Source organism: Suillus subaureus (genome assembly GCF_016647635.1).
Source record: "Suillus subaureus strain MN1 chromosome Unknown BJ212scaffold_59, whole genome shotgun sequence".
NCBI classification, from domain to species: Eukaryota; Fungi; Basidiomycota; class Agaricomycetes; order Boletales; family Suillaceae; genus Suillus; species Suillus subaureus.
Window position 1 is genome coordinate 29,311 of NW_024538615.1, and position 24,800 is coordinate 54,110.

At 43.0% G+C, this 24,800-nt stretch overlaps 5 protein-coding genes across 5 annotated transcripts; 2 read left to right on the forward strand and 3 right to left on the reverse strand.

The window, feature by feature from the left end:
* Positions 1-4,144: 4,144 nt before the first annotated feature.
* On the forward strand, positions 4,145-5,325 carry BJ212DRAFT_1304325 (uncharacterized protein; the record flags this gene model as incomplete). The annotated part of the gene is made up of 7 exons (XM_041333571.1): positions 4,145-4,162; positions 4,271-4,327; positions 4,404-4,432; positions 4,466-4,538; positions 4,890-4,914; positions 5,018-5,059; positions 5,264-5,325. 7 exons carry the CDS (start codon positions 4,145-4,147, stop codon positions 5,323-5,325), a joined length of 306 nt encoding a protein of 101 aa, XP_041186873.1.
* A 1,230-nt stretch (positions 5,326-6,555) lies between these two features.
* Positions 6,556-8,759, forward strand: BJ212DRAFT_1304326 (uncharacterized protein; the record flags this gene model as incomplete). The annotated part of the gene is made up of 13 exons (XM_041333572.1): positions 6,556-6,621; positions 6,695-6,787; positions 6,940-7,096; positions 7,145-7,195; positions 7,334-7,399; positions 7,457-7,522; positions 7,593-7,703; positions 7,788-7,981; positions 8,017-8,032; positions 8,158-8,172; positions 8,259-8,310; positions 8,369-8,607; positions 8,734-8,759. 13 exons carry the CDS (start codon positions 6,556-6,558, stop codon positions 8,757-8,759), a joined length of 1,152 nt encoding a protein of 383 aa, XP_041186874.1.
* Positions 8,760-17,190: 8,431 nt separating this feature from the next.
* BJ212DRAFT_1284477 (uncharacterized protein) lies at positions 17,191-17,503 on the reverse strand (the record flags this gene model as incomplete). The annotated part of the gene is made up of 2 exons (XM_041331825.1): positions 17,191-17,371; positions 17,415-17,503. Coding segments are annotated over 2 exons (270 nt in total), but the record flags the coding sequence as incomplete, so codon positions are not given.
* A 1,191-nt stretch (positions 17,504-18,694) lies between these two features.
* BJ212DRAFT_1304329 (uncharacterized protein) lies at positions 18,695-20,560 on the reverse strand (the record flags this gene model as incomplete). The annotated part of the gene is made up of 10 exons (XM_041333573.1): positions 18,695-18,773; positions 18,883-18,938; positions 18,987-19,002; positions 19,375-19,385; positions 19,442-19,527; positions 19,703-19,763; positions 19,869-19,927; positions 20,032-20,140; positions 20,203-20,495; positions 20,557-20,560. 10 exons carry the CDS (start codon positions 20,558-20,560, stop codon positions 18,695-18,697), a joined length of 774 nt encoding a protein of 257 aa, XP_041186876.1.
* A 1,964-nt stretch (positions 20,561-22,524) lies between these two features.
* BJ212DRAFT_1284503 (toxophallin) lies at positions 22,525-23,004 on the reverse strand (the record flags this gene model as incomplete). Its single annotated transcript, XM_041331827.1, has 1 exon — positions 22,525-23,004. A coding segment is annotated over one exon (480 nt), but the record flags the coding sequence as incomplete, so codon positions are not given.
* Between the last annotated feature and the right edge of the window lie 1,796 nt (positions 23,005-24,800).

Genomic DNA, 24,800 nt, shown 5'->3' on the forward strand with positions numbered 1-24,800 from the left:
CAGGGTATGCCTTTTTCATTGATGGTGGAGCTGTTTCATGGTCTTAAAAGTGCCAAGATATCATTTCCCTTTCAACTACAGAAAGCGAATACATGGCAGCCACCCATGCAATGAAAGAAGCATTGCAGCTTTGATCTCTCATTGGAGAGCTGTTCACTCCTATCACCAAGCCCACCACCCTCTTTTCTGACAACCAATCCACTATCACCCTTACCAAAGATCACCAATACCATGCTTGAACCAAGCACATCGACATTTGTTTTCATTTCATCTGATGGGTCATAGACAACAACAAACTATGTCTTATCTATTGCCCAACTGGAGACATGGTTGCCAACACATTAACCAAAGCATTGCCCTCACCAAAAGTCAAGCACTTCACTGTCAAACTTGGACTGTGCTCACCTTGAGGGGGAGTGTTGGAATAGCAAGGGTACTGCAGCCAAAAGCATCCAACTGCCTGTCTTGTATGTTCCTGTTATTGTTCTCACTGAGTTCTTTTGTCCACTCTCAATGACTGAAGCATGCTGACTGAGGATGATGATTCTCACTATGAGTACTAAGTGACATGATGGTGGTTTGTGTATTTTCTGGTAGGTGTATCTGGTGGTGGTTTGTCTATCAAAACTTCCTAGGCAACAGGTAAGCTGTGCCTAGGTGCACTCCCAGGGCTCAGAAGCGAACAGGGAGCACTCTATGTATGTAAGTGATGTAAGTAAGGGTCCATGATGAAATATAGTATCATATGATGCCAAATATAGTCTGATAATGAAAATAAATGGAAAGAGATGCACCAGGGGACTGGTTGGACGATGGATGGATGCTCTGGGATGCTGCATGACAAAGGGGGACCGAGCGCGGGAAGAGCGCACCAAGTGCGTGCATGGGAATGTGTCGCATAATGCAGGAAAGTGTTGTGCCTCTGGTGCATTTTGCGGGACAGTTATAGACAGTGAGTGATGCACTGTACCAATCATTGTGAGTCGAAATATGCACAATATATGCCTAGAGGATTCTTGTTCCCTACACCAGTCCACAGTCCCTCAACATCTGCATCTAAACATATTTTACTAGGTGGGTCACACATTCTACCTATAACCTCTGACAGATCCCTTGCAGGCCACCCTCTGCTCCTTTTAACTTCACCACCTACTTCTTCAGGCCTGTGTCATCACCTAAGCCCTCCAGCCACCCCTACTCTAGCATCTGCGAATTTTTCCCCACCTACAACTGCACCTGCAACAATGGACATATTGGAGATTCACTGTAATGCCCCATACAATCATAGTCCCACTTAGGTAGACAACCAGCATACCACATCCAGGGACCATCCAGGTGAGAACCTCCAAAATACTACCCCCAACAACTTTCAAGCAGGCACCAATGAAGCATTCACTGGTGCAGATCCCTGATCCCCCTCCTGCGACATTGTCAGACTCAAGTCCAATATGGCTACCTTGTCAGATGAGCTAGCAAAGCTTGTCATGGAAGACCCATCCCTGCAGGCAGGTTTCTCCAATTGTCAGGAGGCAGAATTGTACCTGTTAAAAATGTTGTGTGATTTGCTGCAGGTGTGTGACTTCCTCAGAAGTATTGTGGACCAACAAGATTCTAGACATGATGCTGTCATATACTTGAAATGTACTCCAGGTGTCCAATTATTAAACCTTGATGTTTTGAAGGTATAGGCCCCTTATCAGCAGAAATAGCAAGTATACACACTACCTAAAAACTCCAGCCTATTTTGAGCTGATCCTTGGTATTCAAAGCATTGATATATGTATCACTGATGATATATGAGCAGGTTGGATTATTTGTGTAAGAGTAAGGGAGTGAAACACATCAAACATGTCAAAAATGCGATATTATATATTCATGTTCCTATGGAAGGACATTGTAGATATTCTGAAGTAGCTAGGTCATAGGTACACCCTAAATATACATAGAAATAGACTCCCTACCCTGATTAGGTCCAGTCCTACAGGAAATTGAATACTTGGACTTAGTTGGACAGAAACTGCCAAAATGCACAGCTTTAAAAGTCATATTCACTTGCCAGCCTAATGCACATATTGCAACACCCATCAGACATGGCAATACAATATTAAGTTGTTGAGACCATCATTGCCTACTCAGGGACCAGCTGCAATACACTATACTTTTGCCCTGGGCAGTAGCATGTAACCTTTGACTGCTTTTACTTCCTCTGATCTCCCTACACAGTCATACAACTCTGTGCTACCCCAGGACCAGCAATGTGATGCATATATGCATCCTGGTGCACCCAACAACAGACTGATCCAGTGATTGAGGCAAAAGAGTCAGATATGCTGTCACTACAAGGTGCTGTGAACATGAGTCAGTCAATTCAACATGCTGAATTGAAGTTAGTGGCTTGAGAAATAAAAATGGTGACATCTGGTCGCTTATTTGTATCAAGATCATAAGTTCTCTATCACTTGAGTCCATGGGGTATCAAGGATGGGCCTTACTGAATTATGTAAGTTTGATGTTGTTTGGCACTTCACTGATTCAAGTGATTGAAGTTCTGGTTATAGATAATTGACAATCTGCTTTACCCATGCTAATATACAACTTCCATTTGCATCACTTATGGTAAATAGCCCCTGTCAAGCTGTCAGTCCCCATATCATAACATATCATAACACTTGAATGTCTCACACAAATCACACAGCTTGTATGGGATCATTGCTGATGATAGGCAGAAGAATTTTAGTAAGTAACAATCATAATCAGCGACCAGTAATTCACAATTTTCATCAGACTCAGGTTGACATGTGGTTCAATTTGGTAAGTCTATCAGGAACTTCTTGAAGTCACAAATGGGCTTACCAGAGATATCTAGCATCCTGTTCAATCAGTCACCATCCCACCTCTGCACCATCTGGCTGCAGTAATCAGAACCACATTTATGTGTGCTGTAAACAAGGCAAAAACAACACTTCAGGCAAGTTATACAATTTTTGTTAGCACTATCATGATCACACATGCCCTTCCATGTAGCTATAATAACTTAGATTTGGTGTCATGCAGGTGTACAGCATCCCTATACCCACATCACTATCACTATGCATAGTTGTAGCATATCTTCAATCCCCCACACCTCAGCACTACAACAACCATACCATAATTTAGCAATTGTACAATATCTCAGGCACTGTGCCAATGATCAATCTGATTTTTTTGTGGACTATGTACATACTCAGGCTAGCTGTTAAGGTTGTACTCAAAGGGTAACTAGATCTGAAGGGCTTTGGCCTCAGCTCGTGCGCTGTGCCCCTTACCTGAGTATTGCCCCTTATTTCAGGAAGGCAAGACTAGCGCGTCCAGAAGGTCGGATGAGTAGCGTAATGGATCCGAATGACTTCTGGATGAGAGATAAGTATCACAAGGCTAATCCAGATGAGTCCAGACTAGAAACTAATGGTAATGGACTGTTGGGAACAGAGGCGGATATGAATAGACTATAGGAATCAATCCTAAGCCTCGGAGGGTGACAAGAGTAGAGGTACTCAAGTCCAGAGGACAGGAATGAGTAGAACTAAGATGATATTCAAACTGAGGTACTACAGAAAGTTACAGGAGGTTATATACTATAGGTATCTAACGGAATGATCAATCAGCAGAGTCTGAGGCTATGTACGAAGCATGTGGATAGTCTATTGGTAAGTAGAAACAGATCACAAATCATGAAACAGAAATGAAACATAGGTAGCGGATAAGGGAGCAGGATGGATATACAGATAACCGAAATACCGGAGTTAAGGGGTTACCGAAAGGAGACGAGTGCTGGTTGTGGATTCAGATGAGTTGTGGACCAGACTGGACAAGTGGAACAGATTGGATGATGAGATGTTGGAGGGAGATAAGATGTGGATAGGATTGGAGATAAGATGTGGATCTGAGATGAGACAAGGGTCAGATCTGAGGTCTGGATATGCGGATATGACACTAGCACACAGTAGTACCATAATGATGCTACTTACCCTTGCTACATCCCTCCAACTGCATGGTTGCTAACTATATCCCTGGTTTCCAGGTTGTTCCCAGCAGAACTATTTAATTATGATCAGTGAAATATGAAAATACCAAGCACAGACTACCATTATGTGAATGTTGAACCATGGCCATGACCATGATGGTACATACTGTGTTTAGTCATGGGCTCTAAAGCTGTTTGTCTAGGTCATGATGTCAAGACCCCAGCTGAAAGAGTTTATTAACAGACCTTGGAGCTGCTCGATTACAGTGTCCCAATCTGGCCAATGCAGCTTGGGTGATACACTGGAGTGGCAAGGTCACCACTGTGAGTGTGATCATTATAGCACATACACCAAGTACTCACCTAATAAAATAGGAATTCTCCACATCATGATTATGAGGTCAATGCAATGTGGATTGAGTTATCTCAGTTAGTGACCTTCCTTTGTGATGACATCAACAGATCTGAAGTGCATGGTGGTTGGACTGAGTTGGTTCACCTGTCAGTAGCCACATATAACTATAATGCAAAAATGGTGGGTGCAGGCTGGTATTTGAAGTTACACACTTACTTCCTGATAATAAAGTGAACATATGTCAAAATGAACTTGAGGACTTGTTCAGATGAACAGCTCTGGAGGTTTGAGTCTTGGATTGAAGCTTCAAGGGCTAAGCTAAATGGAAAGTGATGTCTGCTAGTCATGGAGCCAATGATAGTGAGAGAAAAGGAAATCTATCCATACTATTATGTTGTCCCAGAGAATCATATCATTACCTGGGTAGAGCCAGTAAATGGCTACCTTCTTTTCCAGGAATTGATGGTGTTGCACTGGAACCATAAAAGTACATCACTTTTTGCACATTAATTCTTGGACTTGATTGTACAGGGCTCAAACTGGAGGCTCAATATTGGTGAGCCATTGACAAAGGTTGTTATAATGACACAACATCTCTTACTGATCAAGTAGGAAACATGTTGAATATTTTCCTCATGAAATCACAATCCCTCTTTCAGAAATAAGAGCTTTGCAAATTCAGCTGAACTGGTATCATGTGGGTGAGTTATTTAGCATTGTAGAGCCCAATCAAAATGACTGAACAACAACCAGAAGCATTGGCCATTGAGCAATCAACAGCAGTTTCAATATTCTGGACTCTAGACCAGATGAAGGAAATGACTGCTGAGCTGACCATTGATAGCATGTACCTTCACCTCATCTCTCAACATGCATTAATATTATCAAATTGATGACTGACACAGAGAAACTCGCAGAACCTGATGGGACCATGAATGGGCCAGGTATCACAATCTGTGGTGCATGAGCTTTATAAAAACTGAATCATAAAACTTATCTTTCACAAGGCAAAATATTGCATATACTCCATATGATGTCATTTTCTCATACTGGACATCATTGATTTGAGCAATTGAAACAGGTCATCATGAATACTTGAACCATCATGGCCAGCCCAAAGCTTGCTTGATGCAAATACACTCACTAGCTGAAAAACATAGAGACATTGAAGATTCTCCATTTATGACTGGCATTGCAATTGCCATGTTTTTGGTTCCATTAATGGTACTCAAATGCCTTAAAAAGATTTACATTGATGGCCTTGTGAATGGGGTGGATATCAGGAGTTTTACTGATGATTTTAGTGCCCAGGCTAAAGCTCAAACAACCATCATAAGTGCTCTGTCATGGACCCAAATGAACATGCTCACTATGACTTTGTCTTCTCTGACAGGCAAGCATTATCATGGCAGTCAATGCCAGCATCCTTGCTGTACCAGGTTTAGGCATGCAATTTGCTACAAAAATGATGTGCTCCATCTCTTTTGTTCTCAGTTTCTACTGTATGATTGGGTGCACAATAGCACAACACTTTGACCACAGATTAAAATCCCTTGACTTTGCAGTTCAGATGATTTCTTTTTTTGTAACATGGACCTGACATCACCAATTTGACAGGTGTATTACCTTCAAGGGAAGATGGCCAGTCTTGTGATCATCACAAGTATACCAAGTTTTTTGTATCTGACAAGGTAATCAAAACTTGTATCAAGATGTCTTATTACTTATGGGACCACTGCAGTTTGGCATTTTCCATCCTCGGATTTCTCACAGGTGTATTTATGGTTGAATTTGGACTATCTTTCTCTACAAGGATTGGATGCATACTGGCACTCATGGTTGGGATGGGCCTCATAATCCCATTAATGGTAGCCAGTTTTGGTCCTGGGCTCATTCGATGATGAGGAATGACTTTTGTATTAAAACAGTGTAATCATGATTAATGAATGATAGACTATGGAGAATAGTTTTCTGTATGTCTGTAGGCAGATTCTAATATAAATAGGAAGACAGCTTGAAGTTGTTCATCCATGTGGCTTGCTCAAAAAAAATCTTGCTTCTCCCACATAACAATGAGTCATGGTTTTGAAGTTCAAATGGTCAGGATCCAGGCTGATTGAAAACCATAGCAATACTGCAATAGATAACATATCACTCACTTATCAATTCTGAATTTGCCTCTACTGGAATATACAACATGGTTTCCAAGGCTTCCAGTCATGCTTTGTCTGATCTTTACACAGCAGAACTCCAAGATGGTCTGGTAGGAGGGTATGGCAAGTTGCTACTTTGGTGGATGTTTCTTTGTACAACTCTTAGTACTTGAGCAATTGCAGGTCCACCTGAGCAGAATTGTAGAAGTAAATTTGAATGGCCCTGCATTACATGCAATTGTCAAAACCATTCTGAAAGCCTTATCACAAGCTCTGGTGAGTGGGCAGTCAAAGGCAGGCACAGCCCATTGCACCAGATACCATTGTTGTTAAAAAGTAATATTGCTACACTGCACAAAGAAGGTGAGTTACATAAATGCAATACCAGTAAATTGACTACAAGTTATTAGGAATGTATATGACTGCAGGTGCAGTCATGCTGTGCTACTGCTTGCCATCTTGCATGGTTTTTGCACTATGTTAGACTCCTATGCTCTACTGGGTTCTGTTGTTCCTCAAGACTCATTTGCTTCTGCTCTTTGACTAATGCAAGACTTGTCTTCCAATGGTATCCAAATCCAAAAGGTAAGACACCTATATCAGATATGCAACCAGACCTAATGCATCTTCTAGGATCTAATTTACATGTAGCATCGGAAGGCTCTATTTCCCCAGATCAACAAAGTGAGTTCACTTGATTGGGCAGTGAGGAGCTGTAATTGACTGTCTTCAGCAACAGCAACAACTCATTACCACCAGTGCCAATCAAGTGTCCTGTTTGCTTCCATTGTCACTCCATCCTCTGCATCATCACAAATACAGGGCATCTGACCAGTATTGCCATTGATTGTGCCATAGTGACAACATATAAGCATGCAATGCATATGTGTGAGTCCTGGAACTTCTTGATGGCTGATACAACCACATTATATGACTCCTTCACAGCATGTGTGTTTTTGCAAGTTCTCAGAGGGGATGGGAGGTGTTCACAACATGTGAGAGATGATCTCTGTATGCTCCAGGCACATACCATCACATTCTCTCCATAAAACCAAGATCTGACTGCTTGTTTGATTCTGAGGGAGCTGGATGCTGACACTGGTGGAGTTTGAAGTCAACATCCAGGAAGATGTCAAGTGTATGCATAACGCTACCTTGGCCAGCCAATGGTCCACTGAGGTCAAGCATGGAAGTGTCATGACCGTCTTCAAAAACCCATGTTGGGCTAGATGATCCACCAGCACTTCCATTGAACCAAGGCTGCACTTGCCAGTAGAATGTGAAGGGGTCTACAAGATCTTGCAGACAGATGTGAAGTCAGAAACATTGGGGAGACTGTGGTACTTGTTGAAAAGGTGGAGCATCTCCACACCCAACATCTCAACTTTTGTGTTACCAAACCAAAAATTCTGCTTGTCCTCTGTGCCTGAGAAGAGTTCAACACTGAAATGCATGTTTTCTATTGTGACAGTAAGTTCTGGGTTTATGAGATCCCAGTTCCATAGGACAATGTTGATGAATGTAAGTACTGGCCATCTGATCTGGAGGTATGGAATGAACATAAAAATAAACAAGGAAGGCAAGCACTTTGTGAGCAAAATGCAATAATTGTTTATCTGTTTTTAGATCATTAATGCTAATCACAGGGAGCTATTTTGAATGTAAGTCATGGTTCCATCCTTACACATCAAATTTACTCACTCCCCACACTTGTGATCACAAATCAGTCCATTGGTTGACACCTCAGTGGCAGACCTCATGCACCACATCTGGGGTGACCTCTCAGTGAATCAGCCCATGTGTGTTGAAGGTGTATTCTACACTGATTCATAAGCTATTCTCCATAATGATGTTCAGTCTTATTGAGAATATTACAATGAAGGACCTTGCTCAATATGCCACATGTGTACTGACTGCCATGCCCAAGACTTGTGCCAAAGAGGTTGAGGTGATGGTACTTGTCTTAAACAGCACACTTGAGAATATCGAGAAAGCTAACAATGGTGAACAGGAAGGCATTGACTTTCTACTGATAGAGAAGACTTTACCTGTTGCAGGTGCTGTATACAACCAAGAAGCAGGGCAGGGTATTTATGGTAAGAGTTTCGATACACAGGCATTACCCTTTGATGCCCTTGGTTATAAAGTTTTGCTTTATCTTCTGTGCCCTCTTGCATGGGTTCTGTGTTTGCTTGGGATAGAATAAAAATATGACGCTCCAGCTCCCAGAGGCATGCTCATTCCCTGAAGGACACAATAGTCTTAGGGTGCTTCCGCATCTCACACATCTCCTACCATACCTCACATATCTTATATGCCTGCATTACATGGGACTTCTAAGCTTGTATCTCAGGATCTTCGTACCCTTGAACTTTGTATCACCAACCTGACACTGGATTTTCATCATATGACTCTCAAAACTGTTCTTCAAGAACCCATGAAAGCACTTCAAAGTCACCTAAACCTGTTACCTGCCAGTTATAATCATACCCATGCGACCATCTGTATTCCTGGCAAGCTTGGTGAACACAGGAGTTGATTGTTGTATGAAATCCTTGGCAGACTAGGTTCACATGATCCACAGCTCCACTTGATTGTGAATTTTGGATGCTCTCCCTCTCAACTTCATCCTCAGCTACTACACCTCCACCATGGTCACTTCTTATCACAAGTCTGGAAGTTCTCACAAAAACTCCTCTCATCCCAAGACTGTGATCTGCCACAAACCTGCTCCCTTGTCACAGTCACAAATACCAAAACACAAATGGCTTATGGACAATGCAGACCCTACAGTTGAAAAGGTATGTCATCACCTTTCCTCACCTCTTATCACTTAACAGTAATCTTGAAGCCATGTGTGCCTCCACCAGTTCATGTTAAGAGGGTACTCTTATAAGTACCAAACCCCACATCAAACCCTTCACCTCCTTCAACCCAGAAATGTTCTTACCATACCAGTATCAAGAGGGTAGCCCTATGAATGCCTTATCTCTTCTTGGGTACCCCATCACCCCCTTCAACCCCAGAATGTCTGACATCTCCCCTCTTCTCTCCCTCTCCATCATGCACTGCAACACCTTTTATGTTGCCTGTTAGTGCATGTGACTCCACCACTGTGGAGCTGAGGGAGGCCACTCCCCCACCATTACCATTTCACCTGGTTCAATTTGAGTGGGGAACACTTGCTGGTTTTAAGACATGGGATGCAGAGGCAGATGAAGATTAGATTGTTGGAGCCATATTTCTTTGTATCCATTAACAGCTCATATCAAATTTAATTGTACATAGTTCCAAGTATGAATTTTAGCTATTGACAAGGTATCCACCTCCATATACACACGAGATTATGCATACAAACTGACATCAATATGGACTGGATGGCCTACCATTGAGTGATGGCAGAATGCTACTGTTACATGCATTTCTGTTGAAGACTACCACCAACATCATATTCTTCCCGTGCTCATGCACTTTGTGTGACTGTGTGAGCTGGCACATGTGGGACTGATTTGAGGTTCATGACCCTATGGTTAGCTACTATTGTTTTTGCCTGCACAACCAGCCACATCATCAGGCAGACCTTACCGGCTTGGCACATTTAGCTTGAATCTATCAGTACATCTTAACTAGTCTCAACTAAGTGGTTTGAGATGACTTTGGTGTAAGCTGTCAATTTTTTCTTTTCTTTAGGTGGTATCTTGAAAGCTTCCTTGCTGACAGCCCTTTTCCCGACTAACAACTGGTCCCAGATGTCCTGGGCACCTGCTGATGCAATTTTTGATGAGTGAGCATCAGCACAAAGAGAAATTACAGCATCATCAGATGCACAGTTGTTGAAGAAGGCTTTAACCAATGCCTGATAAAGATTTTCTTCTGGTCTGCTGCATGGTCACCATTCATTCCATGGAGTTTTTGAGTCAAGTCGACCTCTGTCCAAGGATTGTTGTGAGACAGTGGTGAATGACCATACAGGTCATGTAGTGAGTTAATCTTCATCTTCCAGTGCTTGAGTTGCATTTCTGACATGTGATTGTCAGTAGGCTTGACAGTGAGCAAGCTGTTTAGTTTTATGTTAATGATATACCATGACTGATAGCAGGTGCTGCATAATCAGGAACTAAGTGACATCCTTCAGACTCCTGGATGGTGACTAGGGGTGAGATGCACATCCAGCATGCGCTGATAAAGGAGGGCAAGTTCTTTGTCCTGTTGAGTCTCTAGAGGACTTTGAGTTGGATTTATATGGATGTATATCAGTGTTTCAACACCACACCTCAAAGACAAGGAGTACTTATTTAGAGTCTCTGATATCCCCAAAAAAGGTTATACATCACATTACTCTGAGAACCACTCTTCGCTTTGCATTACATGTTGACCTCATGGGCTGGTCACCAGTGCCTATCAACCAATTTTCACACTCCACCCTCTGAACAGTCATGGGAAGGGGTTGATATTCCAGAAGAGGAGCTCACACCAGGGATCAAATCAATCATTCTTATCTTTGGCAACACATGTTACTGAGATTCCAATTCAGGATATTCAGGTAACATGCATGGAGAAATGGTCAGGCAAGTGGAGTTTTAAAAAATGATTGTTTGACCCCTTCACAGCTACTGAAAACAGAAACACTTAGGCCAAGAGTAATTTGAGATATTGGTACTTATCTGACTTACCAACTGGATAGGTATTCATTCTACACATTCTGTATTTCTCTACCTACCTTCCTTGTACTGGGTCTTATGTTCATAACTTGAATGTGACTCTTTCATCATCTAAACATTTTCTGCTCCAAGTGCTTTGCTACCATTTTGTCTAACCCTACACCTCAGGTGCAACTGGTTCCATGGACAAACATTACAATGAAAGTAGCTTCCAGCAGCTCTGCAAATTACCTAGCACAATTGCTCTATCCTCAGATAGTGACACTGGCGATCACATAGATGCTGATAGTGCCATCTCTGAAGACAATGATTTCTGTCCTGGCATAGTCATGCATCCAGCAGCTGCCACATGGATTAGTAAAGGGATAATGTTCCCAGCTACTGCAGTAGACATTCCAGATGACCTGGAGTCACTTTATGATGCGACTATGGCTGTTCCAAATGAGATATGTGCAGCTGTGCTTCCTGATCCAAACCTTCCAGTCTCCTGTTTCCTTGAGTTTCAGCTGCAAAGTGTCTTGTTGAGAGATATTGAGGAGAAGGCTGAGTCATGTTTTCAAACTATACCTGCCCAATACAACCTGATGATGTTGATGTTGCAAGATCTTCCCCCAAGCAGTTTGTTGATGATGCATATAGGGCTGTTGGACAAGCTCTGTTGGATGGGAAGTGTTTGATATGGAATTTGCACTATGCATCCCACCCATTACCTCTCTGTGTCATCACACTGTGGAAGGAATTGTACAGTGCTGAAGGTTCAACAACTCTGCTGGACTTGCAGAGCTAAAGAAAGAAAGAAGGGGCTCTCACTCTGGTAGTGAGAGGAAGGCTACTGACTCTCTAAGTGTTAGTCAAAGTGTGCTGAGTGATGTGTTTGACCCTTAAGGGAAGCAAGGAAAGCAAATCCACAAAGTGACACCAGGTCAACTCTGGTGAAGCACGCTGAAAGCGCATGTGCGGGAATATCAAGCACATAGGTGTGTGAAGCATGGGAATAGGGCGCACACAGTGCGTGAATGTGTAAGAGATGATGATTGGCTGCTGCTGAAGACTAGGGCGATGACTATAGCATGCTGGCTGAAGATGATAGATTCTGACTACTAGATGCTACTAGACATGATGGTGGTTGCTGTATTCTGTGGTGGTGGTAGGTATATGAAAACTTCCTAGGCCACAGGTAAGCTATGCCTAGGTGCACTCCCAGGGCTCGGAAGCGAATAGGGAGTACTCTAAGTATGTAAGTAAGGGTCCATGACGAAATAATGTCATACTAATACTAAATATGGTCTGATAATGAGAATAAACAAGAAAGGACTCACTAGGGAACTGGTTGGATGATGGATGGATGCTCCAGGATGCTGCACGACAAAGTGCGATTGAGTGTGGGAAGAGCGCGCTAAGCGCATGCATGGGAAGGTGATGTGTAGTGCGGGAATGCATCGCGCCTCTGGCATGTTTTGCGGGAAAGTCATGGAGGGTGAGTCATACACTGTACCAATTGTCATGAGTCGTAATATAGGCGATATATGCCTGGAGGAATCTCATTCCCTACAGCATGCATGGGGTTAAACCTGTTTGAGTGGAGGGGAACAACTGGTTACAAAACCAAATAGAGGAAGGCAGCCCAGATACAGTGATATTCCTTAGGGTGCACAGACACCTGACCCTTCTCCCCTGGGACAGACTGCTACTTGGCCCAGCTGCATCTGGATCAATAATGACCATGGTACTTGTAGGCTTCCTGTCCAGTAGCTGTTGGATGTTGGGTACTTTAATGGACTCAATGTCAGCCTGCATTGCCTCTTGTATCTGCAAGGCAAGCCCTGTAAGCTCCAATGCCCTCATTGTCAATATGACCTTCATGTTGGAGATCAATAAGGTGAAGAATGCCTCACACTTCAAAGGGAGGGTGAGTCACATGCTGCAGGAGCTTGAGAAAATTCTGGAGATTCTGAGGATCCTTTATGCCACTGTCTTTCTCAATGAACAGAAGCACTGGATCTCACTTGGGATTGATTTTGCCACCAGATCATTCTGCTGCGGTGAGCACCCTTTCTGCAGGTGCCCAAGGGACTTACTTACCTCACACTAGGGGACTCATATGCTGATGGAGATTCTACCATCCCAAATCCCCTTATCTGAAAGCTGCAGTGGTGGCTTACTGCATGTTTCACTGGTCCATTCATTGATCATGGGTTGACCTTGCCCCATGCAAAGCAGGGCGACTTATCCTCCTGCAGCATATTTGCTAACTGTGTTGTCCTCATGCATTCCAGTTTACATCATTGATAAGGAGCCCAACCCTCATATAGGACAGTGTGGTGCCAGAATATGGGTGTCATTCATTTACCTATCATATCAGCTGTGGTCTCATTGAATGCATGATCTAGCCACACACCCTCAAAGTCTTGAACTTCTTGAATGTTCAAGAGGTCAATGATTAGGGGCCCCCTATGATTTGGTTGTTCACTCCTGGTATAATGGAACCTCTGAGAGAAACTTCAATGGCCCAGCATGTGGAACTCTATGCCAATGGTACAATTTGTATGCAGAGACATCAACTTTTCAAGCAGCCACACTGAAAATTTCTCTTGTTTGCTATTTGCTCAAGGTGGTAGGTCAATAGCTTCGTGATGCAATTCTGCAATGCTACTTAGAGAAGCTCTCTTGTTCTGTCCAGATGAGCACCAAATTATGTTCATTCAAGCAGTCTATTACCATTGCAGTCCTGCAGATGCACCATGCATGCAAAGTCTGGTAAATAGGTGCACACCTGATAGCACCATGCCCTGGGGTGACTCACCCTCCCCAACTCAGAACATTAGGCTTTAGCACATCAACCTCCCATTTAAGTCAATCCCTTAGAAGAGAAATTTGATCTGTCTGCACCAGCTGCATCTTCAAGCCAAGACCTCCCCACTCAGTTCTCTTCTTCACCCTTAATACCTGGGCTATTGTCAGGTTTGCAGGGGACACTAGAAAAGGGGGCAAAGCCAACTGCTATTCAAGTGTCATAAATGAGGTAATTTTTCAAGAAATATGCAAAAGGTGAGAAGTACAAGGGGGTCTTTGCTAGTGAGACAGGGTCAGGAAAGTCAATAGCGTACCTCCTTCTGGTACTGCAGGATCTCAAATGCATGGAGCACAAACAGTCCAACATTGTTGCCCACTATTCATCTTGCAAGCTTTTAAATCCACATGTGCTCATACTTGTGCCTACACATGAACTCACTCACCAACTTGCAAGCTTGCAAAGAGCTTGTCCCATGCCATCAAGTTGCATGTCATGTGCACTAGCAAGGTGAACACACCAAGTACAGCCAAGTCTAGTGGAACTGCTTCAAAAACAAAACAAAAATTTGAGGAAGCCAGTGCTGCAAGTAACACCAGGTTCATCATCTCAAAATCTTCTCATGGGTCAAAACTAGTAGACCTACTAGTGGGTACACCAATGAGATGGAGTGTAGGAGAGGCTGGAACTGGGAGGAGCAAGCAAGAGAGCAAGCAATAAGGATAGGGAAACCAAAATCCAAAGATCACAAAGATATAAAGGATGAAGACAGGGGCAATAAAGAACCACCATGAGAGTTCTGGGTTGGCAGGCCTAAGATAGGCTTGCAGAACATACAGTGGGTGTAGACAAGGCAGATGTCCTATTTGGTGTGTATTTAATTCAAGCTATGCACACATTTACTGACACAAGGCAGATCCTGACTTCCAAAATCCTGCTCACATCCTTCTTGCTGATATTGTTGCAGCACATGGTTAGCTTGGGATGGTAATTCCTTCCTCAGTCCTATCCTCAACTCCAGATTCAGAGGCCACAACCACCAAATCAATTTCCTACCCATTCAATTCCCTTCTCACCAGTGCAACAATCCCCACATCTCTTGCTACTTATATTTCAAACTACCACCTATCCCTTACCTGCCTTGTATCTCTGTGGCTACATCACCTCCTCCCAACCCTTTGCACAGAACATACCTCATGGACAGATGGGAACAAGGGTGCAGACATTGAGTGCCACATCCATCATGTTTGGGCTGAATATGCTCTTGTTGATTGGTGCTTATAGCATGGAAATGGTTCATTGCTGAGTTGGCACCCAACTTACTTGCCACTTATTTTCATCCAACAAATGATGACTTATCAAGATGACGAAAACCCAATTGTTAATAGACACACTATTCCCCCATGGCAGTATCATCAAGGCCCAACCAACTCGTCTAGATCTCATCCAAGAAATCTAGATTCAGATATTCTACCTCCCTATGCTGCAGCCATAGCAGCCACCACCCTGACTACTCGTATTAACCCTGCTGTCCATGGGGTGACTACTGACCTGCCTCTGGCATATGAGTCTACCACATCATCTCATACCAATCAACCTTTTACAGTGAGCTGTGTTTTCCTTCTAGACTTTAGCAACCTTTGTTTACTTTTGCACCTTTCTGCATTTAATCTAGAACATGGAGGCTTCTAACCCCTGCCATGTGTACTATGCTGTCAGAATTGGGCACATATCAGGTGGTTTCAATTCTTGGTGAGCTCTTATTTATTTACCATTCTACTCACTCTGTTAAGGTCACGTGCTCAAGGGGGTCGGATCACAAGGGCTTGGCCTCAGCTCATATGCTGTGCCCCTTTCCCAAGTATGTGCCCTTAATTTCCAGGGGCTAGAACAGTTGTCTGGAGTTTCCGGGTTTTGACTAGGGCGGATAACAGACGTCCAGATCTGAAATGTGAGGTAAATCCGACGGACGTCTGGATGTTACCTGGGCAAGTGGATAAGACTAATCTGGACGAAGTCCAGACTAGAAACTAACAGAGGATGGACTACCCTTAAGGTAGAGTTGGAAATGTAGCCTAGGATGCAATCCTAAGACTCGGAATATGACAAGAGACTTATCTCGAGTCCGGAGGACACAGGAATGAGCAGGAACTAAGATGATATTTGAACTGGAGTATTTCTGAGAGTTACAGGAGGTTTATATACTGTAGGTATCATATAGGAATCAGTCAGCAAACATAAAGGCTATGTATGATGCATATGCAGAGTCTATTGGTAAGTAGGACAGATCACAAATAATGAACACCAGAAATGAAATGTATGTAACGGATCAATAATCAAAAGGAAAACATGGTTAACTGGAGTCTGGAGACAGGGGCAGTCTAAATGGGGTTGGGCGCTGATATAGGGTTTGGATTCCGGAAGGGAGATAAAGATAGATCAGATCATTTGAGATCCAGATCTTGGATTTAGAGTTGAGAGTCCAGAATGGCATATGACACACTCACTCCAAGTGTGCACAAACAGGGATGAGGTAGACAGACATGTAGCAGGTTTTCCTGGTGCAGAATATGAATCCTATTTGACAAAGGAAGAAGCAGTTCAGGGCTGACTTTGAGGCATTCATTCTTTGAACCTTGCTTAAATTACTAGCTCAATGCTCAGTGCTTAGCAGCCTAGTCATTCTGTCAGCTGTGATCTTGACTAAGACTGATGAGTGCACTGGGAGTGAATGCAGGCAAACCATTAATTATTGCTTCCACACACAAAGATTGTGACACCATGGAAGTTAGCACACTCTTCAACAAAGAGCAGGTCATGCCAACACAATGCCTACCTTTCTAAGTTTTTGTGCTGTAAAATCCTTGAATCAGGGGATGATTCGATCACACTTCTCCTTTTCATAATCCCAGAGGTGCTTAAACATCTTTACAGATGTGATTTCAAGCTTATGCTTAGTCTTGGGTCATGGAGGCTCAAAGGGTCAGGTGAGGATCATGAGGCATGCATCATGCACACAAAGGGGCATTTGTTAGTGGGACATATCTTTGTTGATGAGAATGCCCTTGATCAGTGTTGTGTGTGTCAGCAAGACAGCTACCAACTTTGCTGTTGACCTTGATGAGATCAAAGGGAACATTACGATGTTCAAGGTCTGCAACTGTTAGAACAGCATCAACCATGATCTAAGTGAACTGCTGCAGCTCCTTCAACATGCTAGGCCAAATTTAAAGCATATTCAAGGAAAGAAAGAAAGGACTGGCACACATTTTGCTGCCTAGACAGGTAATTGCAGTCCTGGGATGATTTTCTTTGTTCTTGGGTGAGAAGTCAACATGATGTGAGATGCTGTCGAGCTTCTTGCAGGCAACAGCACAGGCCTGGTCAAAGCTATCTGCTATATGGATTCTAGTAGATCTTTGCTCTGCTCCAAAAGTGCACCAGCCAGTACTTCAAATGGATTTTGATAAGAGGAAAGAGATGGTCACAAGTGAGGATCACATTGACAATACCAGTGGTCCCATCTCCAATCTCATCATCCTAGCTTTTGGACAGCTGCATGAGGAGCTTTCAATTTGATGCTTGACCTCCATTTACCCCAAATAGTTGCATTGTTATTTGAGAGCCTTGTTTGCGGTATGATTACATGCAATAGACTTCCTTGCAGAGCTTGAGGTTTTCAGATTGGAGATATCTGACTTCAGTGTGGAGTTCAGAGATGGCATGGTAGTGTTTGTGGAGCTCCTGGGGATGGATTAACATGGGGCATGGTGAGTGATAACACAAGAGGTGGAGTAGAGACATGAATGCAAATGGGACACCTGGCACTGACTTCCTCAAGCTCTGTGTTCCATTGCTGGAAACAATCCCACTGGCTGGTCATAAAAGGAAGGACTGATGTATCAGCGGATGATGTGAATGGTATCAGTGTTTAGCATGTGGTGCTTGGGCCTGCTATGTCCTGTGATATCAATTGTATCAACCACCAGAATCAAATGTAGACACACCTTGGTCTATAAGCTGAACTTGAGCTCCAGCCCCAAAATCCTACTCTCCCTACTCTCCCTACTCTCCCCACCCTCCTCTCTTGGCCTGCTTCCACTATTGGTATTCAGAGCAAGCAGATCTGTCTCAAGTTTCTCACATAGGATTTGTTACTTGGCAAGTTCTGCATGTGTCAGCAAGGTTGTCCTGTGTGCTTTTGAGGGAAGCTTCAAGTGATCTGTGGAGGATCTGTGGAACAAAAAGTTTGAATGAAGCATAACATAGAGGCCAAAATTAACAGTAAATACTCCCTAAATTGAGTCAACTCTTCCCATTTATTCTTGTTGTGAGGAGCACCTCAAGACTCTTGACATGCTGTACAGTTGCCTTGTCCACATTTGGATTTGGCAGATACATGTAGTCCTCATTTTTGTCTTTGTCAGGACTTGACCAATCATTATCCAGGTCAAGACCTGTGAATTCAACATACTATCATGGGGTTGACACAATGAGAATGACACATGAGGGAAAGGTGCATCTTCAGAATCTCCAGTTCTTGCTTCATGGCTCATTGTAGTCTCTGTATGTTATTAGTTCTGTCGTCAGAGCATCTACTTCTGTGAGAGCAGCATTTGCTTTGTGAGCATGTGCAATATCTATTGTTATTGTCAATCAATCATGTATTGCTGGGCTCAAAACAAAAGCAACTTTCTCTAAAATCCACTCCTCTGATTGTGCTGCAGCATTTCATGCAACATCAATGGCACCTTTGAGTCTCGTGCACTCAGACTCAAGCTCTGACAGACAAAATGTTAGAGATCCAATGCTGTTAAATATATGCACATCAGTTGAATTGAGAGCACATAGACAAGCAAAAATACTCAGAAAGAGTGGGCAGAGGGAGAAGTGGAATGAAAGATGGGAAACAGACGTACAAATTGCTGCTTTCACTGCCAGTGTCCAATGTCTTGATCTCTCCACAGAGCGCTTCCTGTGGGAAAAGTCAATGTCAATTGAATTTCAAAGGGGCAAAGCATACAAAGAAGTTGTGGTAACTGGAAGGAAAATAGCAGGGTAAAATGTGCGCATAGCAACAAAGGGGGGCGGCCATATGCCAACCCAATAGAATAGAGTATATGACAGCTGTGTGGTAACTTGGGGTGCATACATGCAAAATGATGTGTAACAAATAGTATAGAAAAACAGCAAATTGATGAACAAGGGATAGAGGCTGACAAAACTTATATGTTGCTGCTTGATGGTTGTGACCCTGCTATTTGTGTGTTCCAAGTTGGCCATGATCATGTCAGCTTTAGCAAGACAGGAAATAATCTTGTGGTCTGAGTAGAAGTGTCAGTGTGCAAGACAAAAGGTATAACAATGAAGCAAACAGAAGGGAGTGGAGGAAGGAATGCAGCATAGCTCACCCTGATGCTGGCTGTGATGAAAAAGGTTTGCCTGATTTAATTCATTTGATGGTCAGAGGTCATGCACTTGGTCCCTACTAGATAATGCAACCTTGTGCTGCAAGTCCCATTCCCTGAACCTCCATTGGCACTGTGCAATTGCAAAACACCAACCTAAACCAACAACATGCCATGTAGTGCTCTGTGTGATTAGGCATATGTTCATCATACGCAGCATTGATCTCAGACCCCTGCACAACAAGCTCATGCATATGTGCATCCAGCTGTTTGATGTGGTGTTTGAACACATTAAAAGTACTAGATGACTGTCAAAACCTAGTGTTCTCACCACGCAATTGAGTAACTTCGGCCTCCAGTGCATGAGCCTCTGTGGCTTTGACTGTTTGGTCCTGCACACATGTGAATGTGTGGAGAAATGAAGTATATGTGTGAGATGCACAACAGCAGCTTCAAGCAGGGGATATGAATCTGGTACTGTGGCAAGGACCTTGTACATATTGAGGAACATGTTCTTGGAAATGTTTGATTACTTCATAAGGCTGTTGATTTCTGTCTAGAGTTAGCATCTGATAGCAGGTCACTGAGAAGAGGATATGTGAACCTTTGAGCAGGCCTTTGAATAAATTCAGCTTCTTGTCATCTGGGATCTTCTTGAACTCTGCAGAATGTTCAGGTTGGCAAGTTGCTTGTAACCCAGTACAGACTCCTTCTGGTCATCAATGATCTTGATGCCTTGGGTGCCCAGCATCTTTTGCAGCTCCTGCAGCTAGATGTACTATATGCTTGTTCATGTTAGCTCATGTTGCACATATAGTTGGCTTTATGTACCCTTTGTTTGATGATGTCATCACAATGATTGGTAGGTGCTTTCAATGCACTCTGTGCAACCCATTCAGGATCTACTTCCCAATTCTCAAAGAACTTGTCTCGGTAGGATTCAAAAGCAGGGAAAACAAGCATTTCAAGGACAGCTCTCCAAGTGCCATCCAATGCACCCTCTACCCAAGCATGCCATACACTGATGGCTTTGCCAGTGAAATAAAGATAACCCCCCACAGCAGGATTATTGAGGCTCATGTAAATATTTCCAAACTTTCCTGGTCCAAAGAAAGCAAGGGCACCTTGAAAACAAAATACAAGTGAGACAATTGAATTGAAGACTTGAGGGTGCATGGTGCTGACCCATTGTATATGGATTGTGGGACCAACTCCATCCATTGCATTTGATCAGCTAGTTATGTAGATAGTTTATATCAATGTTGTGTGAATCTGTCAGCTTGTTAAGAACCAGTTTGCTCAAAGTGAAGACAGAGACTGACTCAGAAGGGCTTGGCCTCAGCTCATACGCTGTGCCCCTTACCTGACTATGTGCCCTTCATTTCAGATGAGGTCTGATAATGGTCTGACAAAGTCTGGAGGACTTCCAGAGGCTGGCTACTCTAGTAGAGTGCTAGAGGACTTCTAGAGGAGTGTGGGAGAGTTCTGGGGGAATGCAGGAAGTGCTCAGGTGAGTTCTCACTACAAAGTAATACTTCTACAGGAGACAGGATGGGAGGATAGGAGGTCTGAAGGCCTGGAGGACAGGAGGACAGGTGGACAGGATGTCCATAGGTATGGAGGGCAGGACATCTGAAGGACAGGACACCCAGAGGTCTGGAAGGAATAGGGGCTACATTGGATGAAGTCCAATATAGAAACAAATAGAGATAGACTACCCTAAGGTAGAGTTGGAGAGACAGGGATTGGACCTAAGTCTGGAAAGAGGGTAAGTGCTAGAAAGGCAAAGCTCTGGCCTAGGGAATCAATCCCTAGGCCTGATGGATAGGACAGACTTAGGTAGATCAAAGTCTAAGATGATATTCAAACTAAGGAAACTACAGGAGTATGTACAGGGGTTATATACTGGAGAATATCTGAGGGGACCAGTAAGCAAAGGAGCAGGGCTATGTACAAGCATGTGGAAACACATTAGTAAGTAAGATGGAACACTACTAAATGAACTTGGAAATGAAGACTTATACAAGGATCAGTAAGCAAGATGGAACAAGAGGTAACCGAAAGCCAGAAAGGCAGAGATGCCTAAATGGGGATAGGTGCAGGATATTAGACAGAGGGTGGGAATAGGTCCAGAGTTAATATCCAGAGATCTGGGGATCTGGAAGATGAGGTAGATACAGGACTGATATATGAGAAGGTGGATGTAGTCTAGAATCTGAGATGAGGTGAAGTCTGGATGTCTTGCTGGATGGAGTGTGCATAGGATGGATAGGATAGGGGGGTATGGATCAGGCTAGCAGTGGAGATCTGATGGTCCAGAGCTTAGGGGTAATTCCACAGTGGAGCTGATCCTGCTGAGGTGTAGGGCAGACAGTGGAGGGAGAACTAGGAATGAGTTAGATATGAAATGGGGTCTGGACATAGGCTCAGAAGGTGTGGGAATATGATGGAATATGGGTCCAGATTGTGGGACATGACACAGCTCCTTCATCACAAGCTGTACCAGCATTGCATCGTCTTTGCATATCAATGCACCCAGCCTAGTAGCATCCTCTGTCCAGCAATAGCTGGCAATAAGCATGGTCATCATCCCAGCCTGGACAAATTCTAAAGGAAGGATAAATGACAGTGTGCAAAGGCCTGTCGGTACATGTCTGCTCTCCAACTATATTCAGAGGATTTCCACATAAATCCATCCTGGTTGTCCATCATGCAGTTCTGAACTGCATTCCGATCTTAATGGAGAGACCATAATTCAGTGTTCATAGAGCATTCAACTGCATTGGAGAGACCAGCTTTTCTGAGGTCAGTAATATGGAGAATGGGTAAGGGGACAGTAGAGATGACATGTGAGAATTTGTGATGATCCTTGTTGTCTGTAATGATGTCCATATGGACCATACCAGAGTTATCCACCTTAACTTCAATGGCCATCACTCTGGAGTTGTATGTAGTGATAGCATCTTTGTTAGTAATCTTGTGAATATATTGTTCCATGCAAGCCCCAATCCCATTGGCACTGCCACTGCAAAATATCAGAAAGGTGCTGACATCAGTCATCTTGGCTTGATTTATAAGTGCATACACACTCAATGCAAAACCATTGCATGGGAGGCAGGTTAGGTCCAGGATGCCAACCAAAAGCAACTGCCTCTAAAATGGTCTCAGAGAGCACACGATCATACCAGCTGGTGGATTTATTGAAGTTTCACACCAGTCAACAACATCTGTCAAGAGAGACTTGTTGGGTAGACCAAGGCTTGGGCTTGATATATACTTGAACTGCATATAAGTGTGAGTTGAGTGCTGGTCGAAGTTTTTCATATATTGCCAACCTTCTGACCCTCCAGTCTTCAAATCGTCAAGTAGGAGTGTTGCAAAGGGACCAATGACATCATCCATGATTGCCTTCATACCTACAGTAATGTATGAATTCAAGTTAATGATGTCTTGGATCACCTGATCAGCCTTGAAAGAATCACTTGGAGGCATCATATTCCACCACACTGTGACACCACTATAAGAGTATAGGGCATTGTTGTTCCTGCTGCATAAAAAATAGAACAGCTTGACCTTCATCTTGAGAGAGATATCATCCTTGTGAAGAGGTGGATAGTCAAAAAGGTTAAAGACTCACTGCATGGAACTGATTTTTAGGAATCACATAGCACCAATATACCTGGGCAATCTTGTCACAGTAATCAATAGGCAGATGGTAATGATGTGCTGTATTTGATGTTAGTGGGTCAGGCAGAATGTAGGAATAAACAAAACTCATGATATCAAATTCAACTGGCTCAGACAACATGGGAAGCCCATCCTCCTTGCTGAGAAAGAGTTTTTGCATTTCATCACACAATGTCTCCAGTTGAGTCCTGCAAGAGACAGTGGAGGAGACCTTGTTTTTCACTTTTGCAAGGGCTCTGATCATCACAGACAGCTGGCCAAGCTGCTGAGTGAAGAGCAGTATGTTCAGCCCATGGGATTCTAACTTAGCTCATAGCTCAAAGAGTAGAAATTATCATCAAAAAGGACTGTCATTCAGACTGGTACTGATACTAGTGAAAGAGAGACATGCTTAAGTAAGCAGCAAAAATGCGAACTTAAACTAATGAAAGTGGGGTGGGCAAAGGTAAGTAAAGTAAGTAAATCTAAGTCCAAGGAAAACTTGACTGTCACAGCCCAATACATCATGAGATGTTGCATGGGAAAGCTGGATGTGAGTCCTTTCCATCTGTGACTCCATTATGTTCAAAGTTTCTTCAGCCTGAAGAGCGCAGGTGATATGTCTTTGAAATAAAGTTAGCACATCTGAAGCATGTGACATATGTATCAGACTCTTGTGTCATTAACAGTGAGTTCAGCATCCAGGTGAGCATTTTCCTTGCCTCATTGGACTTTCAAACACAAAACCCACAATTTGTGGTGACCATCTGAATTGGCTTTGTTATTGATTAAGGTCATAGCAAATAGTCCAGCAGCAAGATTATCTACCAGTATCAACATCTCAGACTGATGAATTGGGTGCTCACCTTGGAAATATTGAGGGGACAATGTTTCATGATCTAGGCAGGGCTGGAGAAAGGTTTGATGGGTAAGATAAAGTATAGAACTTGCATGTTCAGATGAGGTTGCCATGTTGACCGCATGCACTAGATGTACATGCTTTATGGTAATGGGCAAGTCTTTGCCACTAGCATTTCTAGGCACACCATCCACTCCAACATCATAACATTGTGTGCATTTGCAGAGAAAAGTTTGGCTAGGCATCTAAATGAATATTAGATAATGATCAAGTTTGAAACCATTGCTAATCTTACCTCTCAATAAGATAGAAAATGTGTTAATGGAGGGTTATGTACTGTAAAAAAAAGAGTGAGAATTATAGAATCAGAAAGTACTGGGTGTATTTACTAAAATACAATGTTTGATTGCCCTGGAGACTCTTGTAGGAGATCTCCATTTCACAATCTATGCTGCTCAGTGCCTGCTAGTGTGGCACCCACCTGTGAGTGATTTGGACCTAGAATAACATAGTTGAGTCTAAAGCATTGCTGAATGGGTATAAATTACAATATTTGTTTGATTAAGGACATCCTTATGACTATTCCATTATAGTGGACAATGAAGCCTTGGGCCCAAGCATACCAGCTCAGGTCTTCTCTTGGAGTTTTTCCCCATGCTAACTACATCATTTGTCATTGATTGAGTCTTTGTAAATCTATATACCAACTACTATCTACTATGAAACACAATATACAACTGTAACAAATTATAACTAACAAATAGTCAGGAAGAAAGATAAAGAGAGCCAAATTAAGTGGAAGGAACACCTATATAGTGAATGACTACCATAATCAAACTCTGCCACAATTTCAGGCTCAGCTGCCACAGTGTGCTATGTGCAAACTGACGAGTGCAAACTGAAT